The 16,412-nt window shown below is 49.0% G+C and overlaps 2 protein-coding genes across 2 annotated transcripts in view; both read left to right on the top strand.

Moving 5' to 3' along the window:
- LOC119381026 (fat-like cadherin-related tumor suppressor homolog) overlaps window positions 1–16,412 on the top strand; it is a 179,645-nt gene that overhangs the window by 86,286 nt on the left and 76,947 nt on the right. The window contains exon 6 of the mRNA XM_037649020.2: window positions 9,419–10,419. Coding sequence (XP_037504948.1) covers window positions 9,419–10,419 — 1,001 coding nt within the window. The remainder of the gene's footprint in view (window positions 1–9,418; window positions 10,420–16,412) is intronic.
- On the top strand, window positions 5,506–6,471 carry LOC119382350 (uncharacterized). The gene has a single exon (XM_037650046.2). The coding sequence runs from the start codon at window positions 5,521–5,523 to the stop codon at window positions 6,403–6,405; it is 885 nt and encodes a 294-aa protein (XP_037505974.1). The 5' UTR covers window positions 5,506–5,520; the 3' UTR covers window positions 6,406–6,471.

The following is a 16,412-nucleotide window of genomic DNA, read 5'->3' as shown; positions in this document are numbered from 1 at the left end:
CGGTTGGATCGACCGTTTCAAAAACAGACATGGATTATGCTACCGCAATGTCAACGGAGAGGCTGCAAGCGTGGACACGGAGACTGTTGAGGCCTGGAAAGAGACCGTGGTGTCTATCATAAAGGACTACGAGCCGAGAGACATATTCAATGCCGATGAAGCAGGCCTTTTTTTCAAGGTACAGCCCTCTAAGACGCTGAGCCTAAAAGGCGAGGCTTGCCACGGTGGAAAATGCAGTAAGGAACGACTAACGGTGCTGCTGTGCTGCAACTCCGATGGTTCGGAAATGATGAAACCGTGGGTGATAGGAAAGTTTCGAAACCCACGCTGCCTTAAAAATATCCGTCACCTGCCCTGCCACTACAACAATAATACCAAGGCGTGGATGACGTGTTCACTTTTTGAGGAGTTCTTGAGATACATGGACTCTAAGATGGGCTGCCAGAACAGAAAAGTCGTTCTTTTTCTCGACAACTGCTCCGCACATCCCAAGGACACTGCGTCGCTGCGGAACGTAAAGGTAGTTTTTCTTCCTGCCAACACCACAAGCCACCTTCAGCCCTTGGACGCTGGAATAATAAAAAATGTAAAGCACTTCTACCGCAAGTGCATTGTAAAGCGGTCCCTGGCCAGCGTGGAGCGTGGGCAGCAGCCGGCAGGCGTCACCATCTTAGATGCCATGCATTATTTAGCATCGGCGTGGAGCGCCGTCACTGCTGCTACAGTTGAACACTGCTTCAACAAGTGTTTCGGTGTGCGCGCAGATGACACAACAGAAGCTGTTGGAGACGGTGCGTTCGCAGACTGCGACGAACTGAACACTGCCATGGAGACTGTTGGTGCCAGTGGAATCGCGTACAGTGACTACGCTTCTGTTCACGACGCCGTTGTCACCTCCGCGATGTTATCCGTCGACGACATCGTGGCTGAGTGCGCCGATCCGTGCGCCAGTGACGAGGAAGTTGAGGAGGAGGTGGAGCGGATACCGGAGCCAACGTTCTCATCGGCCGTAGCGGCACTGGATTTATTGCGAAGATATGTGCGCACCAGTGACGATGACGAGAGCCACATGGCACTACAGGTGCTTGAAAAACGCCTTGTGCTTGTCGGGCGTGAGAAGATGCGCCAGGCAACGCTGCATGATTTTTTCAAGCGAAAGAATTAAAATAAAACTATGTGCAGTTCACCACTACTCTTATTTCTCAATTTTTCGCGTTTCTCGGCTCTTGCGTTTCCCGGCTCCTACGTTTTTTTTTTTACGGTCCCGTGAAAAATGTATCAGCGGGGTTCTACTGTATGTGCTGGCAACCGCCTGTGACCCAAGGTTTGAGAACCTCTTCTGCACTGAAACATTCCAGGAAACAAGGCTCTTGGAGCTTGCAAGAACTGAGTTGCAGCTCCCTCCAGAAGAAGAATCAAGTGACTGTGTCGAAGCATCGACATCTACAGCTCACAAGGAGCGTGTCAGCAGTATCTGGGACAGCATTGAGAAGCTGGCGGCGTCATCAGAAAGAAGACACTGCACCGAAACAGCCAACATCAAGGAGTTTAAGCGGTACCTTTGAGAGCCCACTTGCAGCAAGGACCAAGACCCTCTAGCATGGTGGAAAGAAACAGGCAAGCAGCACAACAAGTGTACGAAGTGAAAAGTTGTTTTCGACGGCTGGTAACATTGTTATGGCCCGGAGGGAGAAGTTGCCCTTAGATCACGTACAACAGCTGCTTTTTTTGCATGTGAATTTGTAAACATTCGTGCTTCTTTTAAATAAACTTGTTATTCGATATTCTATTCGATATTCGGCTTTTTTTTCTTAATTCGATTCGGTATTCGAGTCGAGACTTACTATTCGGTATTCGCACACTTCTGTATATAACAGCTGCATCTTATCGGTACTTACCTACGGAGCAGAAACCTGGAGACTTACAAAGAGGGTTCAACTTATATTGAGGAGGACACAGCGAGCGATGGAAAGGAAAATGATAGGTGTAACCTTAAGAGACAGGAAGAGAGCAGAGTGGGTCAGGGAACAAACGGGGGTTAAGTATATCATAGTTGAAATCAAGAAGAAGAAATGGATATGGGCCGGGCACGTAGCATGTCGGCAGGATAATCGGTGGTCATTAAGGGTAACTGAGTGGATTCCAAGAGATGGCAAATGCGTGAGGGGGAGGCAGAAAATTAGGTGGGTAGATGAGATTAAGAAGTTTGTAGGTATAACGTGGCAGCAGAAAGCAGCGGACCGGGTTGATTGGCGGAACACGGGAGAGGCCTTTGCCCTGCAGCGGGCGTAGACAGGCTGATGATGATGATGAAATTACTCATCAGCCCACTCCAGAGTAGTAAAGGACGGCATCGCCACTTCATGCTTGAGTTCGGGTGTCCAGAAGACATGCCGTCATAGAATTAAGGAAAGCGCGTTTAGACAAGTAGGCCAGTTGGAGTGCGCCGGTTTCCCGGAATATGTAGTGTCCAGAACATGTGAAAAGTTAATCAGATCAATAAAGGCTGAAGGGAACAGGGACAAGAAAAACAAAAACCTGGAAAGCAACAAGAAGATAGCTGTTGTACCATATGTGCATAAATTGTTGCACGGGTTGAAGAACATGGCAGGCCGATTTGGTGTTAAAGTAGTTTTTTCAGTGCCTAATCAGATGGAATGAATATGCGCACGTGTCAGCAAGAAGGCAAGAGAAAGAAATGAGAAGATGACAGGATGCGGTGTCAACCACCGATCCCCAGCCACTGACTGCGCCGCGGGGGTTGTGTACCAGCTTCCGATGTCTTGTAATGTGGTATACATAGGACAAACCGGAAGGTGCATCAGTGTTAGATTAAGCACGAGGCCAATTGCCACACCGATGGCCTTTCACATATAGGCGCGCGCTGCAAAGAGCGCGGGTGCGCCCCTCAGTTTGAAAAAACAAACATCATTGGCAGGAATAATAAACAGACAACTCGCGAGATAATAGAGGCTTGGAACATTCATAACAGCAACTCATGTATCAGCTTTCCATCCATCGCCCTGCAGCAAAAAGAAATGTCATATTTGAGCAGGCCAGCGTGATAAAACCCTGTATGTTTTTTTACCTTTTTGTGTGACCACGTGCATGTATATAAGTGTGTGTCGACGTGAATAAACATCAGTCGAGAGTCTGGCACCTGTCCTTGTGTATTCTTCGTTTGTATCTTGTGTCCGTTGCAGCATGGATCCAAAGGGATGCGCCTGAATGCAACGGACGACACAGAAGCTTGAAAATGTCATCTCGTCGCCCAGGAAATGTTGTCAAGGCATCAGAGTCGTGCAAGAAGCAGGATCTATGGACCCGTTGGTGGAAGGTTGGGATCAGGAGGGCAGCTTTAGCGGAGCAGCAAGAAAGCGAGCAAGAACAGCGAGAGGCATCCTAATGTCTTGCAGACTGGAGAGCGAATAGGAGGGGAAAGCAGTGCCCGCTTTTATGGACGTCACGAAACATTACGAGAATGCCACAGATGCTTGAGTCTGAGGCTCTACTCAAAAAACGATTGCCGCTCTTTGTGGGGGCACAGCGTGAAAACTGACTGGGTGTACAGTAGGGGCTTTGCACAATCACTGGGCAATTTTTTCCGAGGCATGCAGCAGTGAATGCTAGGGCGCAAGTCACTCTGCGGTCTTTTGGCCATTTATCGGCTTCCAAGGTTTTCTGGCATTGCAAAGTGCCAGGAAAACTTTATTGTCGTGTCGATTGTATCACGGGGGACAGTAGTGGTGCGATTACGACTGAGTTTGGGCACGCTGCATCATGGAATTTCGCAGCTCCACAGTAAACCCTTTTGTGCCTGTTACTAGGAAGTCATGGGTATGGTTCTTTTGGGGCCTGTTCTGTTCCTGCTTGAGACTAGTTTGTCGGTGGCAGTAATTGGACACTGCATGCGGAAAAGGGGCGACGCCTCCGCTCACCACTTCGTTCTAAGTGGGTCAAGCTCTTCGTGCATGTCAAATAATACGGCTTAATATGCATGTGTTTGGGTCAAGACCGGAAGATATTTTGAATAAAGCAATATTTCAAGTAAGACGATTTTGTTTTAAGGGGAGATACGGGTCGAAAAATCGCGATTTTTTTCGAAAAAGTTGATTTTGTGTTTTGTTGTGTTTTGTATTCCCCCAAGCCTCCTCTTTAATATATTAAAGAATCAAAGCTGAGAATCAACTAGAAGTTATCAAAAAATGCAATAAAAGCCCTCGCGGTGGCTCGTGAAAGCGTGAATTTACCCAAATTTCATGCACGCGGCATTTTGCTCCGCGGCGTTGCCGGCTCTTGAATTTTCGCGGGCACGTAGGCCTAACCCTCTTCTCCCAGAACTCACTTCGGCAACGCGGCTTTCTTGCTGAAAATACAGGAAAAAAAATCGTTTCTCCACCGTAGTCTAGCGTCACGACTGGTCCTTTCAAGTCACGTGGTATGATCGGAGCCCTCCCATTGGTTGGAGCCACGCGCAGCCGAACGTGAGCGCGCTTTCTTCGTTCTGCTGCTTTTGCCGAGACGTCAACGAACACTACTGCGCGAGTTACTGTTCTTTCTCCGCCATGGATGCCAGCGAGAAACGCGACTTTCGTTCACGGAAGTTCATGACGAGGCACCAGTACAAGGGAAGACGCCCCAAATGCAAGCAGAGAGCTCCGGCGACGGGAGGTGCGTCTGCTGCTAGGCCTAGTCACGTCAACGGCGACGCACCCGATTTGGATTGTTCGAGCTTCATTCGGAGCGTCGATGACTTCGTCAGTGCTTCAGAACGAAAGTTGAAGATGTTCGACGACAAAGGCAAGCGCCAGGACGAGCGCGGAAGCACATTTATTTGCGAGATCGACGCGATGCAAAACCTCGTCAGCGGCGCAGTATGCCCTAATTGCGGACGGTGCGAGTTGTCTGTCCGAGAATCGGCAGGAAAACAAAAAGGACTGGCATCGTTTTTGGAACTTTTTTGCCGAAATGACGCATGTACTGCAGCTGTGGTTTCGTCCACGTACACGTCAAGTCGCGTATCTCCATGCAATGGAAGTGAGGATACGTCCGCCCGCGGCAGCGCTCGGGACAGCTTCGCCGTGAACGTGAAGTCGGTGGTCGCAGCACGCGCTATCGGTGTTGGACATGAGCAGCTTGTGCGGTTTTGTGCGATCCTTGGTGCTCCGAAGCCAATGCATCACAAGACTTTCACTGCCATCGGACAAAAAGTGCATACTGCCGCCATGAAAGCCGCCGCCGAAAACCTCGCACGAGCCAGAGAGCTGACGGCAGCCGAGGCCGGTTCTACGAACGTCGCCGTCATGTTCGACGGAACATGGCAAAAAAGAGGCCATAAAAGCCATAATGGTGTTGGTACTGCCATTTCCCTTGCCACAGGGCTGTGCTTGGACTTCGAGGTGCTGTCCAACTATTGCCTCAGCTGCAGCAGGCACAAGGCACTGGAGGATGTAGAAGAAGAAATCTGGCAGGCCTTTCACACACCCGTGTGAGAAAAACACGAACTGCTCAGCACACGCGATGGAGACCGAGGCTGCAGTGAAAATATGGAAGAGGACAGGCCTCTATACCACACCTCTGCAGTTTACGACATTTCTGTCTGATGGGGACAGCAAAGCGTATACTGCCGTGTCGGAACTCAATGTTTATAATGGTGTTCCTGTGCTGAAGGAAGACTGCACAAACCATGTTGCCAAAAGACTCGGAACCGCTCTCCGAAAATTGAAGATGCCAAGAGGAGAGAAGCTAAAGGACGCAACGATTCGCAAGCTGCAAAGCTACTTCCAGGTTGCGATTACGAGCAACAGAGGCAGTGTTCGGGACATGTATTGTGCTGTCTGGGCATCCTACTTTCACTCTTGCTCGAGGGATGGTGCCAGCAGCCACAAGTTTTGCCCAGACGGAGACACGTCTTGGTGCAAGCATAAGCGGGCACAGGCGTTGGGTGAGCCAGCACCACCCCACACTCCCATCCTGACTCCTTCCCAAGGCAAGCCAATGCTGCCAGTCTACAAAAGACTGACAGAAGAAAAGCTGCTTCAACGTTGCGTGAAAGGGCAGACACAGAACGCAGCTGAATCGCTCAATAGCAAGATATGGCTGTTGTGCCTGAAAACGAAGTTTGCGACAAGAACTGTTGTTGAAACAGCGACAGCAATCGCTGTCCTTTGGTTCAACCAAGGGCACTCTGGCTTTGAGGAGGTGCTTCAGGAACTTGGAGTTCTCCCGTCCAAGGAATTGCTTTCCCTAAGCAAGGATGCCAACAAGAGGCGCATTTCAAGCATGACAGCAAAAGTCACAGCTGAAGCAAGGGCCCATCGCCGCAGTGCAGCAAAAAAGGCCCGCCTGGAGGAGGCGGCTCACAGGGACTGTGAGGGTCCAACATATGGCGCTGGGTCATTCTGAGATTGTGAACTCTTTCAAGACAGCCTTGCTTACATTCTCTGTGAATTTGTTGAATATTAGTTAAATAGTATACAGTGGAACTTCGATTATACGACTTTCAGGGGACCGCGCAAAATCGTCGTATAATCCGGGCGTCGTATAATCGAAAAACCGAGAATATAGGCAGTGACGGTCATTGTTGCCCCACAACAGCGGGCACATAATGCCTAAGAAAGTCCGCGGCACAAACCTACGTTGCTCCGAGGAACGTAGATTAAATTAATTGAAAAAAATGACAACCACGCATTTTATCGGAGGTGTGAACGAACCTTTATTTCTCACCTTTTAAAAAAATCTGTGATTTTCTTCTGAGAGTTTGCCCAGCCACGACGCATCAGCTTTCTTTCGATAGCTGCAACCTCTGGCAGCAAGTCACCGATCTCGTCGCGTGCGCAAGCAAACCGCCGAATGTGGTCGACGTAGCACAACACGTCCGCGTAAGTCGGAACGGACGCGCTAGCCTCTGCAGCGTCGTCCATCTCTTCCTCGTCGGAAGTTCTTGCAGTGTCGGGACGCACAGTTTCGATAATGTCATCCAGCGACACTTCACTGCACACTGCAACGTCGTCGTCGGCACCAACATAGTCCACGAAAGATCCAGGCAGCTCCAGGCTGCCGAACTCTGGTTCGTCGTCAACAGGCACTGCAGCTTCACTGGTAAACCAAGCACCATTTCTATTAAAGCCGCAGTGCCTGAAGGAGTTGGCGATGGTTTCTGGCATGACTGCGTCCCGTGCACTAGCAATGTAGTGCATTGCATCAAGCACAGAAAGCTTCTTATGCAACCGCTTGCGTTCCATGCCCGCCAGCCGACGCTGCACCAGAAACTTCCGATATTTCTGTTTCATGCACTTGATGACGCCAGCGTCAAGTGGCTGCAGCTGGCTAGTGCAATTGAGGGGCAGAAATACAACTTTCACATTTCTCAAATGCGACATATCTGATGGATGGCATGGCGCATTGTCAAGCAGAAGAAGAATCTTTCTGTTCTTAGCCCCCATTTTGGAGTCCAGCTGCTGCAGATATGTAGAAAACATAGCAGCCATCATCCAGGCTTTCCGGTTGAACGTGTACTGGCACGGCAGCCTTTTCAAATTCTTGAAGCATCGCGGCTTCTCAAACTTGCCGATCACGAGGGCAGGAAGCTTTTCAGAGCCGTCTTCATTAGCGCAAAGCAATACGGTAAGACGCTCTTTGCGTCGCTTACCCCCGTGACAGCTCTCTCCTTTGAATGCCAATGTCTGTTCTGGCTGCATATTATAAAATAATCCAGTTTCGTCCGCGTTGAACACGTCGGACGGCTTGTATTCCCGCATCAATTCTGGCAGCAATGCAGTCCGTTTTTCTACAGTGTCGGAGCTGACTGACGCGCTCTCTCCACAGCAGCGGCTGTACACAACTCCACTGCGTTTTTTAAAGCGATCCAACCAGCCATTGGAGGCTTTAAAGTCGTCAATGCCGCAGCGCAATGCAACTGTCTCAGCCTTCTCCTTCAAAATTGCGCCATCCACGGCAATTCCTGAACTGCGGGCCTGACGCAACCACTCAACGAGGGCCTTTTCCATGGCAGCATATTTGCCATCTTTCGCGGCCTTCCTGTTCAGGCCGAACTTTGCCGCATTTAGTAGGATGCTGTCCTTCTTCGCGAGGATCGTTTTCAGCGACGACTCGGGAATGTTCAGGTCGCGGGCAATGCTGGCCTTTGTTGCTCCGTTCCGCTTCTCCGCCTCCTCGATTATGCGAAGCTTTTCTCCGAGCGTCAGCGGTTTTCGGTTCCGCGACATTGCGAGACGCAGCACTCGCAACCAAGAATTCGAAAGCTTCCTCGCACACCAATGTCCGAACACAGAAAATTTTGTACGTGGACACAGCAGCTGCGGCGCAGCACAACCAACCGATGAGGCAAACACGTGAAGGAATGGCTGAATGGCAGCACGGCAGTAGGCCTATTCGATTTGCAAGCTTCGACCAATCGCGAGCGGCTAAAACGCCCCAGCCCTCTGGTAGCTAGACAGCGGCGAGTTCCGGTTCCCGCGGCTGTCGCAAACGTTGGCTCAGCAATCGCCGTTCAACACGTCCGGTATAACGACACGAAATCTAGTGAAAGTGAAATAGTGAAATATCAGAAAGCGAGCTCGAAATTATCTGCCATGTTATCTGCTCACAACGGTCACTACAAAACCACCCAAAAGAAGAGAGAGAGACAAAAAAAGGCGACAACGGAAGTGCGCAGTGCAATGCGACAAAACGAATGCGCTCCGGCTGGCTCCGGCCAACGTTGGCTCTGGCTAGCTATGGCCGACCGCGTGTCGAAAAATTGAAGAGGCCCTGTGGTGGCAGCGCGGATACGAACTCGGTTCCTCGGTTTCCCGACTTTTTTCGCCCGGCCGCAGTGTGTTTGCGTGCCAGCCCGCGTCATCGTAGGTCTTTTTTTTTCTCGGACAGTCCAGCGAAGCGTCGTACGAGGCGGGGCCGGCGTAAAATTGCGTCGTACAATTGAGGTTTTTAATACATTATTTCTATGGGGGTTTTGCCGGGACCAAGCCAATTCGTCGTAAAACGCGGGTTGGCGCAGGACCGGGGGACGTATAATCGAAGTTCCACTGTAGTACTAATTAGTGATCTGTTAACATGTAGTTTCTTTATATTTCTTGTGCGCATTTCACTTTACGATTCTATGAAACAAATACAGTAAAATTATGCTTAGAAACAGGGCAAATACTTTCCAGTAGTGAAGATTGCTGGGCAAGTTGGTGATTCATGACGGTAAAAACAGCGCCAATGTAACAGCCCAATATGAAGAAGGAACACACATGACGACATGAGCACTGTGTTGTGCTCCTTCTTCGTACTGTGCTGTTATATTTGCAGTGTTTTTACCATCGACACAGCACCTAAAGGCCTTCCAAGATGTGTGCATGAATTTAATAACTAGGCTGCACAACCTTTCTGAGCAACCGCACTGCCTTTGCAGGTGGTGGCGTGTTCCAGTTCTTTGTTCATGTCAGCGACCAAGGTGAGCCACAAGCCCACTGGGCTGTGGCACCTGTCACGGTGGCTGTGGTGTCGCCACTGGAAGAGCTCCCTTCACTCGACGTTCCCACACGCGACCTCTTTGTTCAAGAGAGTGCGCCTCTGGGCAGCCATGTGCTGGCACTGCCACCTGGCTCCACACTGACAGGACCCTCGGAGTTCAGCATTGATGCCCAAGGTAACCTGGTGGTGGCTGCACCACTGGACCGGGAGCATCAGAGCACCCATCATTTAACCCTGCGCAAGGAGGTGTCTCGTGGCTTGGCCACAGCCTTTGATGTCACAGTGCATGTCTTGGATGACAATGATTGTGAACCTGTGTTCGATGTGTTGGCCTATAAGACTGCAGTGGCTGAAAATGCTGAGCAGGGCTGTGTGGTGGCTCGGCTGATGGCACATGACCTAGACTTGGTGCTGCGGAAAGTGACGTACGAATTTTACGAGGACACTGACCCAGCAGCGGAAATCTTCTGGGTGGACCCATTGAGCGGGGTTGTCACTACTCGGGTGGCACTTGACAGGGAGGCCGTGCCTTTCTACAACTTCACGGTGAGGGTGCGTGATGATGGTCTCCTGTCCTCCTCAGCCTGGGTCTACGTCGAGGTGCTGGACGTCAACGACAACCCCCCTGTGTTTGAGCACTCCCGCTACCAGCTGCAGGTGCCTGAAGACGCCATTGCAGGCACTGTGGTAGCCACCCTTCGTATTGAGGATGCCGATCGGGAGACGGCTCCTGTTGGATTTTACGTCCTCTCGGGTGACCCTGGCCAGCAGTTTGCAGTGCGAAGTAGTGGTGATGTTTTTGTGCAAAGGCTTCTGGACAGGGAGGCACTGCAGAACTACACCCTCAAAATGGTGGCCACTGATGGCTTCCATGTGGCCACAACTCAACTAGAAATAACCGTCCTGGACAGCAATGATAATCCACCCATCTGTCTCAAGGTAAGATTTTGCTTCATCAGGGTGTCTAGCGACTGGGAAAGCTGAGACAAGTCAGGGAAAATGGCTTTCTTGGGGATCACCCATGTTTAGGTGGTGTACAAACTCGCATTCCAACAAGTTTTCTCTGAGTAACAGCTACTAACTTCAAAGGCTAGGCTTCTGGGTACAGTGAATGAGTCAGCAAGAATCCGTGCTGGCAAGGCTAGTCAGGTGTGGGAACAAGCACAGGCGCATCGCTCTCACCCACACAACCTTTGCATTGCCTCATGTGACTCAATGACATTGCTATGGCTAAGAACGCATTGTGCAATCCCTCAGTACGGGATTGCACAACATGTTCAGCTTTTTCTGTCTGGCGGGATCATTGGCTCCTCTGAGACTTTTGAGAAGCGCTTCCTCTGTATCGCCGAGTATGACCAGAAGCCATGGTTAAAAACAGCGCGAAGAAGACGCGGACAAGAAAGAACACAGGACTAGCGCTGTGTTCACTCGCTTTTAAGTTACATGACCAGAACATTAGGGTGCTCTCGGGGCACCACAACGTGACTGTGGTTTCAAAGTTTTCTAGATGGAGCATGGGTTGCCGCTGTTTACAGTCTTGAGGTTATCCAACAAAGGAGTGATGGATAGGTGAAGTTTTCAACCAACTCGCCCAGCAACAAGTCTTACTGAAGTTTTTGAAGCAGGCCTACACGTGAGCCCTCTGCCGGTAGCATCGGTGCACAGTTCGCCATAGCCACAGCACTGATCAGATGTCCGTGCACAGATTGGGAGTTTTAGCAGACCTACATTTGTAATCATTGTTGCTTTTGTTGCCCCATTTTCATATGCACAGGCGTTGTATGTGATGAGGATGAAAATGGAAAGACGAAAGTATGAGCTTTCGAACCGTTCCAAGAGGGCCTCACTCAGGAGCCGGACAGACAAGAAATGCTTCCGTGAACATTGGTTCTTGTACAATTTTGAGCTTTTTGAAAGACATGGCACTAGGTTACAAACGAAAAGAAAGAAGAAGGGTCAGAAGGAGTTTTTAGCACATTTCTCGTCGTCTGCACTGACTGAAATGCTTTTTAGGGCACAGTGCATTTTCAGCTAATTTACATGAGACAGCGTAAATGAAGGCATGTGTATATTCGCTGCACAGGACAATTTCCTCCTCCGCCCCTTTTTTGTTTCCGTGATCCTGCATGTATGTGCTGTGCTTTCTGTGGAGGAAATCATAGAACACTATCAGCAAAGCTGGCCTTCGCTCTTTCTGTTGCTGAGGAATTGTAACCCTTTCTGTGTGAATTTTACACAGATAAACCAATGGTTGAACTCCTACGTCAGCAGCAGGAGGGAGCATCTCGTGTTCACTGCTTTCAAGGATTGTAAAAAAAAAAAAGTGTTCTTGATTGTGCTGACGAACCTTACAAGCTGATTGTGGATTTGGGGCGTGGAGCGCCTCTAGCTCAGTAGCAACAAACTTGGACACGTGGGCTGCCATGGGCTACCGACTCTATTGCACACTGCACTTATGTACAGTACTCACGGATTGAAATAGGGCAATTTAGGGTTTATTAATGCACATATTTTCATCGCCACCATCTTCAGTTCGGGTCTTATCGGCGTAATTTTGACTCGATCGCGTAGAACAGAGCCAATATTATCTTTAGGGACCAGATTCATCGCGACATGACATGGTTATCACAGCTACAGATCACAGCGCCATCTCCGATGGCATCACACAATCAGTACCAACATACAACACTTATCATGATAGACTTGGATACACAGGAAAATGTAATAAATGTAGCCTCATTCGAGCTTTGGTTTTCGGCAAAAAATGAGCTCCACGAAAAAAACAAGTCGCAGCTTTATATCCTGAATTTCAAGAAAGGCTGTATAAAAAAGTGGACTATCATTGCGCTTGTTGTGCATGCCATGCAAAGAGAAATGGACACATGGATATTGTGATCTAACCCACACTGCATTTAGACACAGCACAGAACAACTATCAACAAACATTAAGGGAAATGAAAAGCACAAATGAACACTAAACTACACGAGGACGGCAATGAATGTAAGTCCAAGAAAACTGGCAGTACAATGAACAGCACGATGAGGTGCGGGAACCGAAGGTGTGCAAAAGATGATCTCGTAGAAAGGGGTACGTGACAATGGCGCTTGGCTGTCTGGTTGCAACTGCGAGCAGTCTGAGCCGCAGTGCTTGATGCAGGAACAGTCGGCACGTCTAGCGGCTAGCTTGCACTCGAGCCGCAGTGCACGTTGCAGGTGTGGCCATTAGCCAGGCCACGATTGCTGCTGAGCTTCACAGCTGACCGATGAGACACCTCGATGTGATTCGCAATGTTCTCTGCAAGGAACAGCACATCAGGCCAGGCCACGCTCCAAGCGCTGCAGTACTTGTGCAGTAGTCGTGATGCAAGACACCGCCTCAGGTGGTGCTTGGGCAGCGGCAGCACAGATGGCCGTGTTCCCTGGCCGGAACCTGGATAACCGGCATCCGAGGATTTGCCCCGCTGTCTTGCTTGTTTCATTGCTTCGGCTCGTCCCCAGCCACCAAGCATTTTGCCGCGTATTGTTCACATGTGGCCCTATCGTGGCGCATCGCCTCTATTATACACTGCAGGGCAATAGCTGATTTGCTGAGCTCACGTGGACAGCTGGCTCCAAATCACACACATCCTGCTCCACACCTTCGTCATCACCAACACACTTTTGTTCCACTCAATCACAGGCTGCATGTCTATTGATAAAGCTTGGGCACAAAAAAATGGGGAGATTGCTGTTTGGACCCTGTATGTGCATTGTCCTTGGTGGATGGCCCTAGGCTTTGGCATTTGGAGGTCCTGCTGAGCACCAGTGGATGGCTGGCTTGCAAGCCCATCATTCTCACATAAAGGTGTACACTCAGAGAGCACTGCACAGGCACAGCTCGCACATTTTGACAGGAAGCAACAGAGGTTTCATGCTCTGTGGACAGACTGCTGTCGCGTTTATCTGACGGCAACACTGTTGTAAAGAGAGAGGCTATTCAACACAGAAATTTGGGCTAGTTGGTGGGTGTAGAACTTGTGCATCTTAGTCAGCGCAACAGGACAAACACAGAAGAACAGAGCATTGGGCGAGTTGGTATTCCATTGTGAATGGCATTTGCGCAAAAAAAAACAACAAGGACATGAAGGAAGGAAGCCACGAGACAAGTGCAGACTAACAACTGAAAGTTTAGTGTCAGAAGTACACACATATATATAAAATGCAAAGACACAAGGTTAAGATTACAGGTTGGCGGTTAGATAGTCAAGCTCAAGTTTATGCAAGTTCACCGATGGCCTTGCCACACACATGTGACCAGACTTATGAATGTAGACGGCCTCAACAATCTCTTGCCCAACAGTGTGTGTGGCCCAACAATAGAAGACCCAACAAGGTGTGTGGCAAGGCCATTGGTGAACTTGCATGAACTTGAGCTTGACTATCTAACCTTCATACCAACCTTTTCTTTGTCTAGGAAGCATAAAACTCAGGGCCACCCACTGCAGCGCTTGTTCTTACAGACAGGCAAAGTAGTTTTTCACGCCTCTTTATAGTTTAAGAAAGAAACAGATAAACACCACCCATCTACCACAAACATTAAGCTGTCTACTTGTGTGTTTCAGAATGCTTGCTGATTTTTCCGACCAGATTCTGCTTCAGCATGCCTTCATTCAAATTTTATCACTTCCCTGTCACGGGTCGTTCCGGTGTTCAGCCGTGCTTTGTGCGCGCAGAGCACTATCGGTTTCGATTTCACCCTTGAATTTCAATTATGAATATCTCGAACTACGTGCAACTTTTGTGATTTCTAAAAAATGGGTATGCCATAAATTATCACGCGCTACGGCTTTCTAATATAAAGAGCTGCACTCAAGTCAATAATTACAAAGCAAAACAGATTGTATTTGAATTTGACTGTTTTTTTATCTTGTTCCATGTGGGTGTCCCTGCGATACTTTGAGATGCTTCTTTTGTTTACAGTAGTTCCATGCTTTCTTTCATAAGGTTGAATTTGTAAATTCACTAGACTCCCATCGTGGAGTCTCAGAAGTGCCGCTCACAGAACATATGGACGCATTAAACGAATTAATGTAACGAATACACATGACATTTATTAGCTACTTTTACATAATGGCGAGCCCACCAACCGAATCTTTCAAATAACTACAGTAACATAACAAATAACCTAATAAAATGCCAAATACTTGGCAGGAGTCAGGGGAAGATGAAGCTTGCATTGAAAAATTCGTAAACAGGGGGTGCGTGCTGGGGCCGGCATTTCGACAAGTGGATGTGTCTGCTTTTGGAAACTTGTCGAAACAGCACACTCCCTCCAATTTTTCATGAAAAACTTGGAGGACGCTAGAGCTTCGCCTTCAAAAGTAGTACACCATAGCGTAATTGTTCGCATCGCCTTCTCAATCGCTAGCCTGGCTTCGGCGGAAACCTAAACCATGGGCACCTGTAAATTGGGCCTTTAAACCTATCCTATAATGCCTATTGCAAGTGCCGTTGGGAAGTGCCCACTATGCGCCATAATTCTTCCTTTAGCGAATCGGCAAAGGATCCACTACGCACCCGTAAGGCAGCATGCAAACCTACGCAGCTGCTCACTTTGTTGATGCTTTTACTTATGATGGTCATCAAATATGTCTGAGTGCTTTGTAATAGGTGGTCCATTAAAGCAGCTGAGCAATTCACATGTTTTGACGCCTGGCGTGATTCTGCCACGCAAGGTTACTCCTCACACTACACAACATTCGTTTAGGGCTTTTTTCTGAAGCAATTTCGAGCACGGGCGTGGCTATATGGCAGAACACCTGCTTGCCACGCAGATGTCCTGGGCTTGAACCGTTTTGTTTATTGTTTCTTTATTTGCACCTATTTCGAATTTTCGCTCATGGACAAGGCTGATGTTTCACTCACAACCGAAGACACTGACGCCGACACATGAATTTCTGAAAAACGAGCTCTTTAACGCTATTGCATTATTATAACACAAACAGCATAAACCATACAATGTACTGCAAATGCGGCGTCACCAACATTCGTCTCACCACGGGAGTCTATGGGGCTGAACCTCAGAATCGTCCCCACAAACCTCCCGCATGTGCAATGCCAAACCCCAAAGAGACTGAGTGCTCTTCCTCATGCACCTGCGTAACCTCTCGCTGCCAGGGTGGCGCCACTGTGTGAACAGCACCATCCCTCGTATGGTACGCTTACTTGCGGACAACTTTTCTTGGCAATGCAGGAAAGGCTTAGGGGGAAAAGCTACCACACATGTACTGTTCCGCCAAATAGTCTGGTTCGGCGTGCGTTTCGATTTTAGTTTTGGTTTGTGAACCTTCCATATCTCCTGTGACGGCTGTTTGATTATTCGAGCGGCCTTCACAGGCTTCGACAGCCATTTGTTAGCGAAATTCGTCACAAGCTCCTTCGGCGAGTTGTCGGAAAAGCTAGAGGGTGACGAGAGCTCACCTGAAGACGAAGACGCCATTTTGACTGTGAGGTGCACGTAAAAGGTGCGATGTTGTCACGTGTGCAAAAACGCGAAATGAAACTGTCTAAAGTAAAACAAATATAAATATCACCTTGGTGCGTGCTGACCCTCTTTTCAGACAGCGTCCCTTAGAAAATAATGTTGTTTTTTATTCTCACGCAGAAAACACGGACACAATTGTGGGACTGTATTCTTCAGCGGTAGCACATGCACAGTTCGGCTCTGTAGCCTTCCCTTCATTGCCATGAAAGGCTGTCCGCGAGTATACACCGTAGGCTGCTGTTGCGACCGGCCGTTGCAGGCACCGGAGACTCGGGACGAAGATGCAGAGGCAGCAGGAAGAGACTGAAGGGAAACTTAACGTGGTTTATTTACATTGTTTACATGCCGAGCATTTCTTTCTTACATGACGAACATCTTGTTGAGTGAGCCTGCGAGGCTCATTATAAAG

This window comes from Rhipicephalus sanguineus, chromosome 2, assembly GCF_013339695.2.
Source record: "Rhipicephalus sanguineus isolate Rsan-2018 chromosome 2, BIME_Rsan_1.4, whole genome shotgun sequence".
Taxonomy (NCBI): domain Eukaryota; kingdom Metazoa; phylum Arthropoda; class Arachnida; order Ixodida; family Ixodidae; genus Rhipicephalus; species Rhipicephalus sanguineus.
The sequence above is the reverse complement of the archived record's forward strand: the minus strand, read 5'-3'. Positions and strand labels throughout refer to the sequence as shown.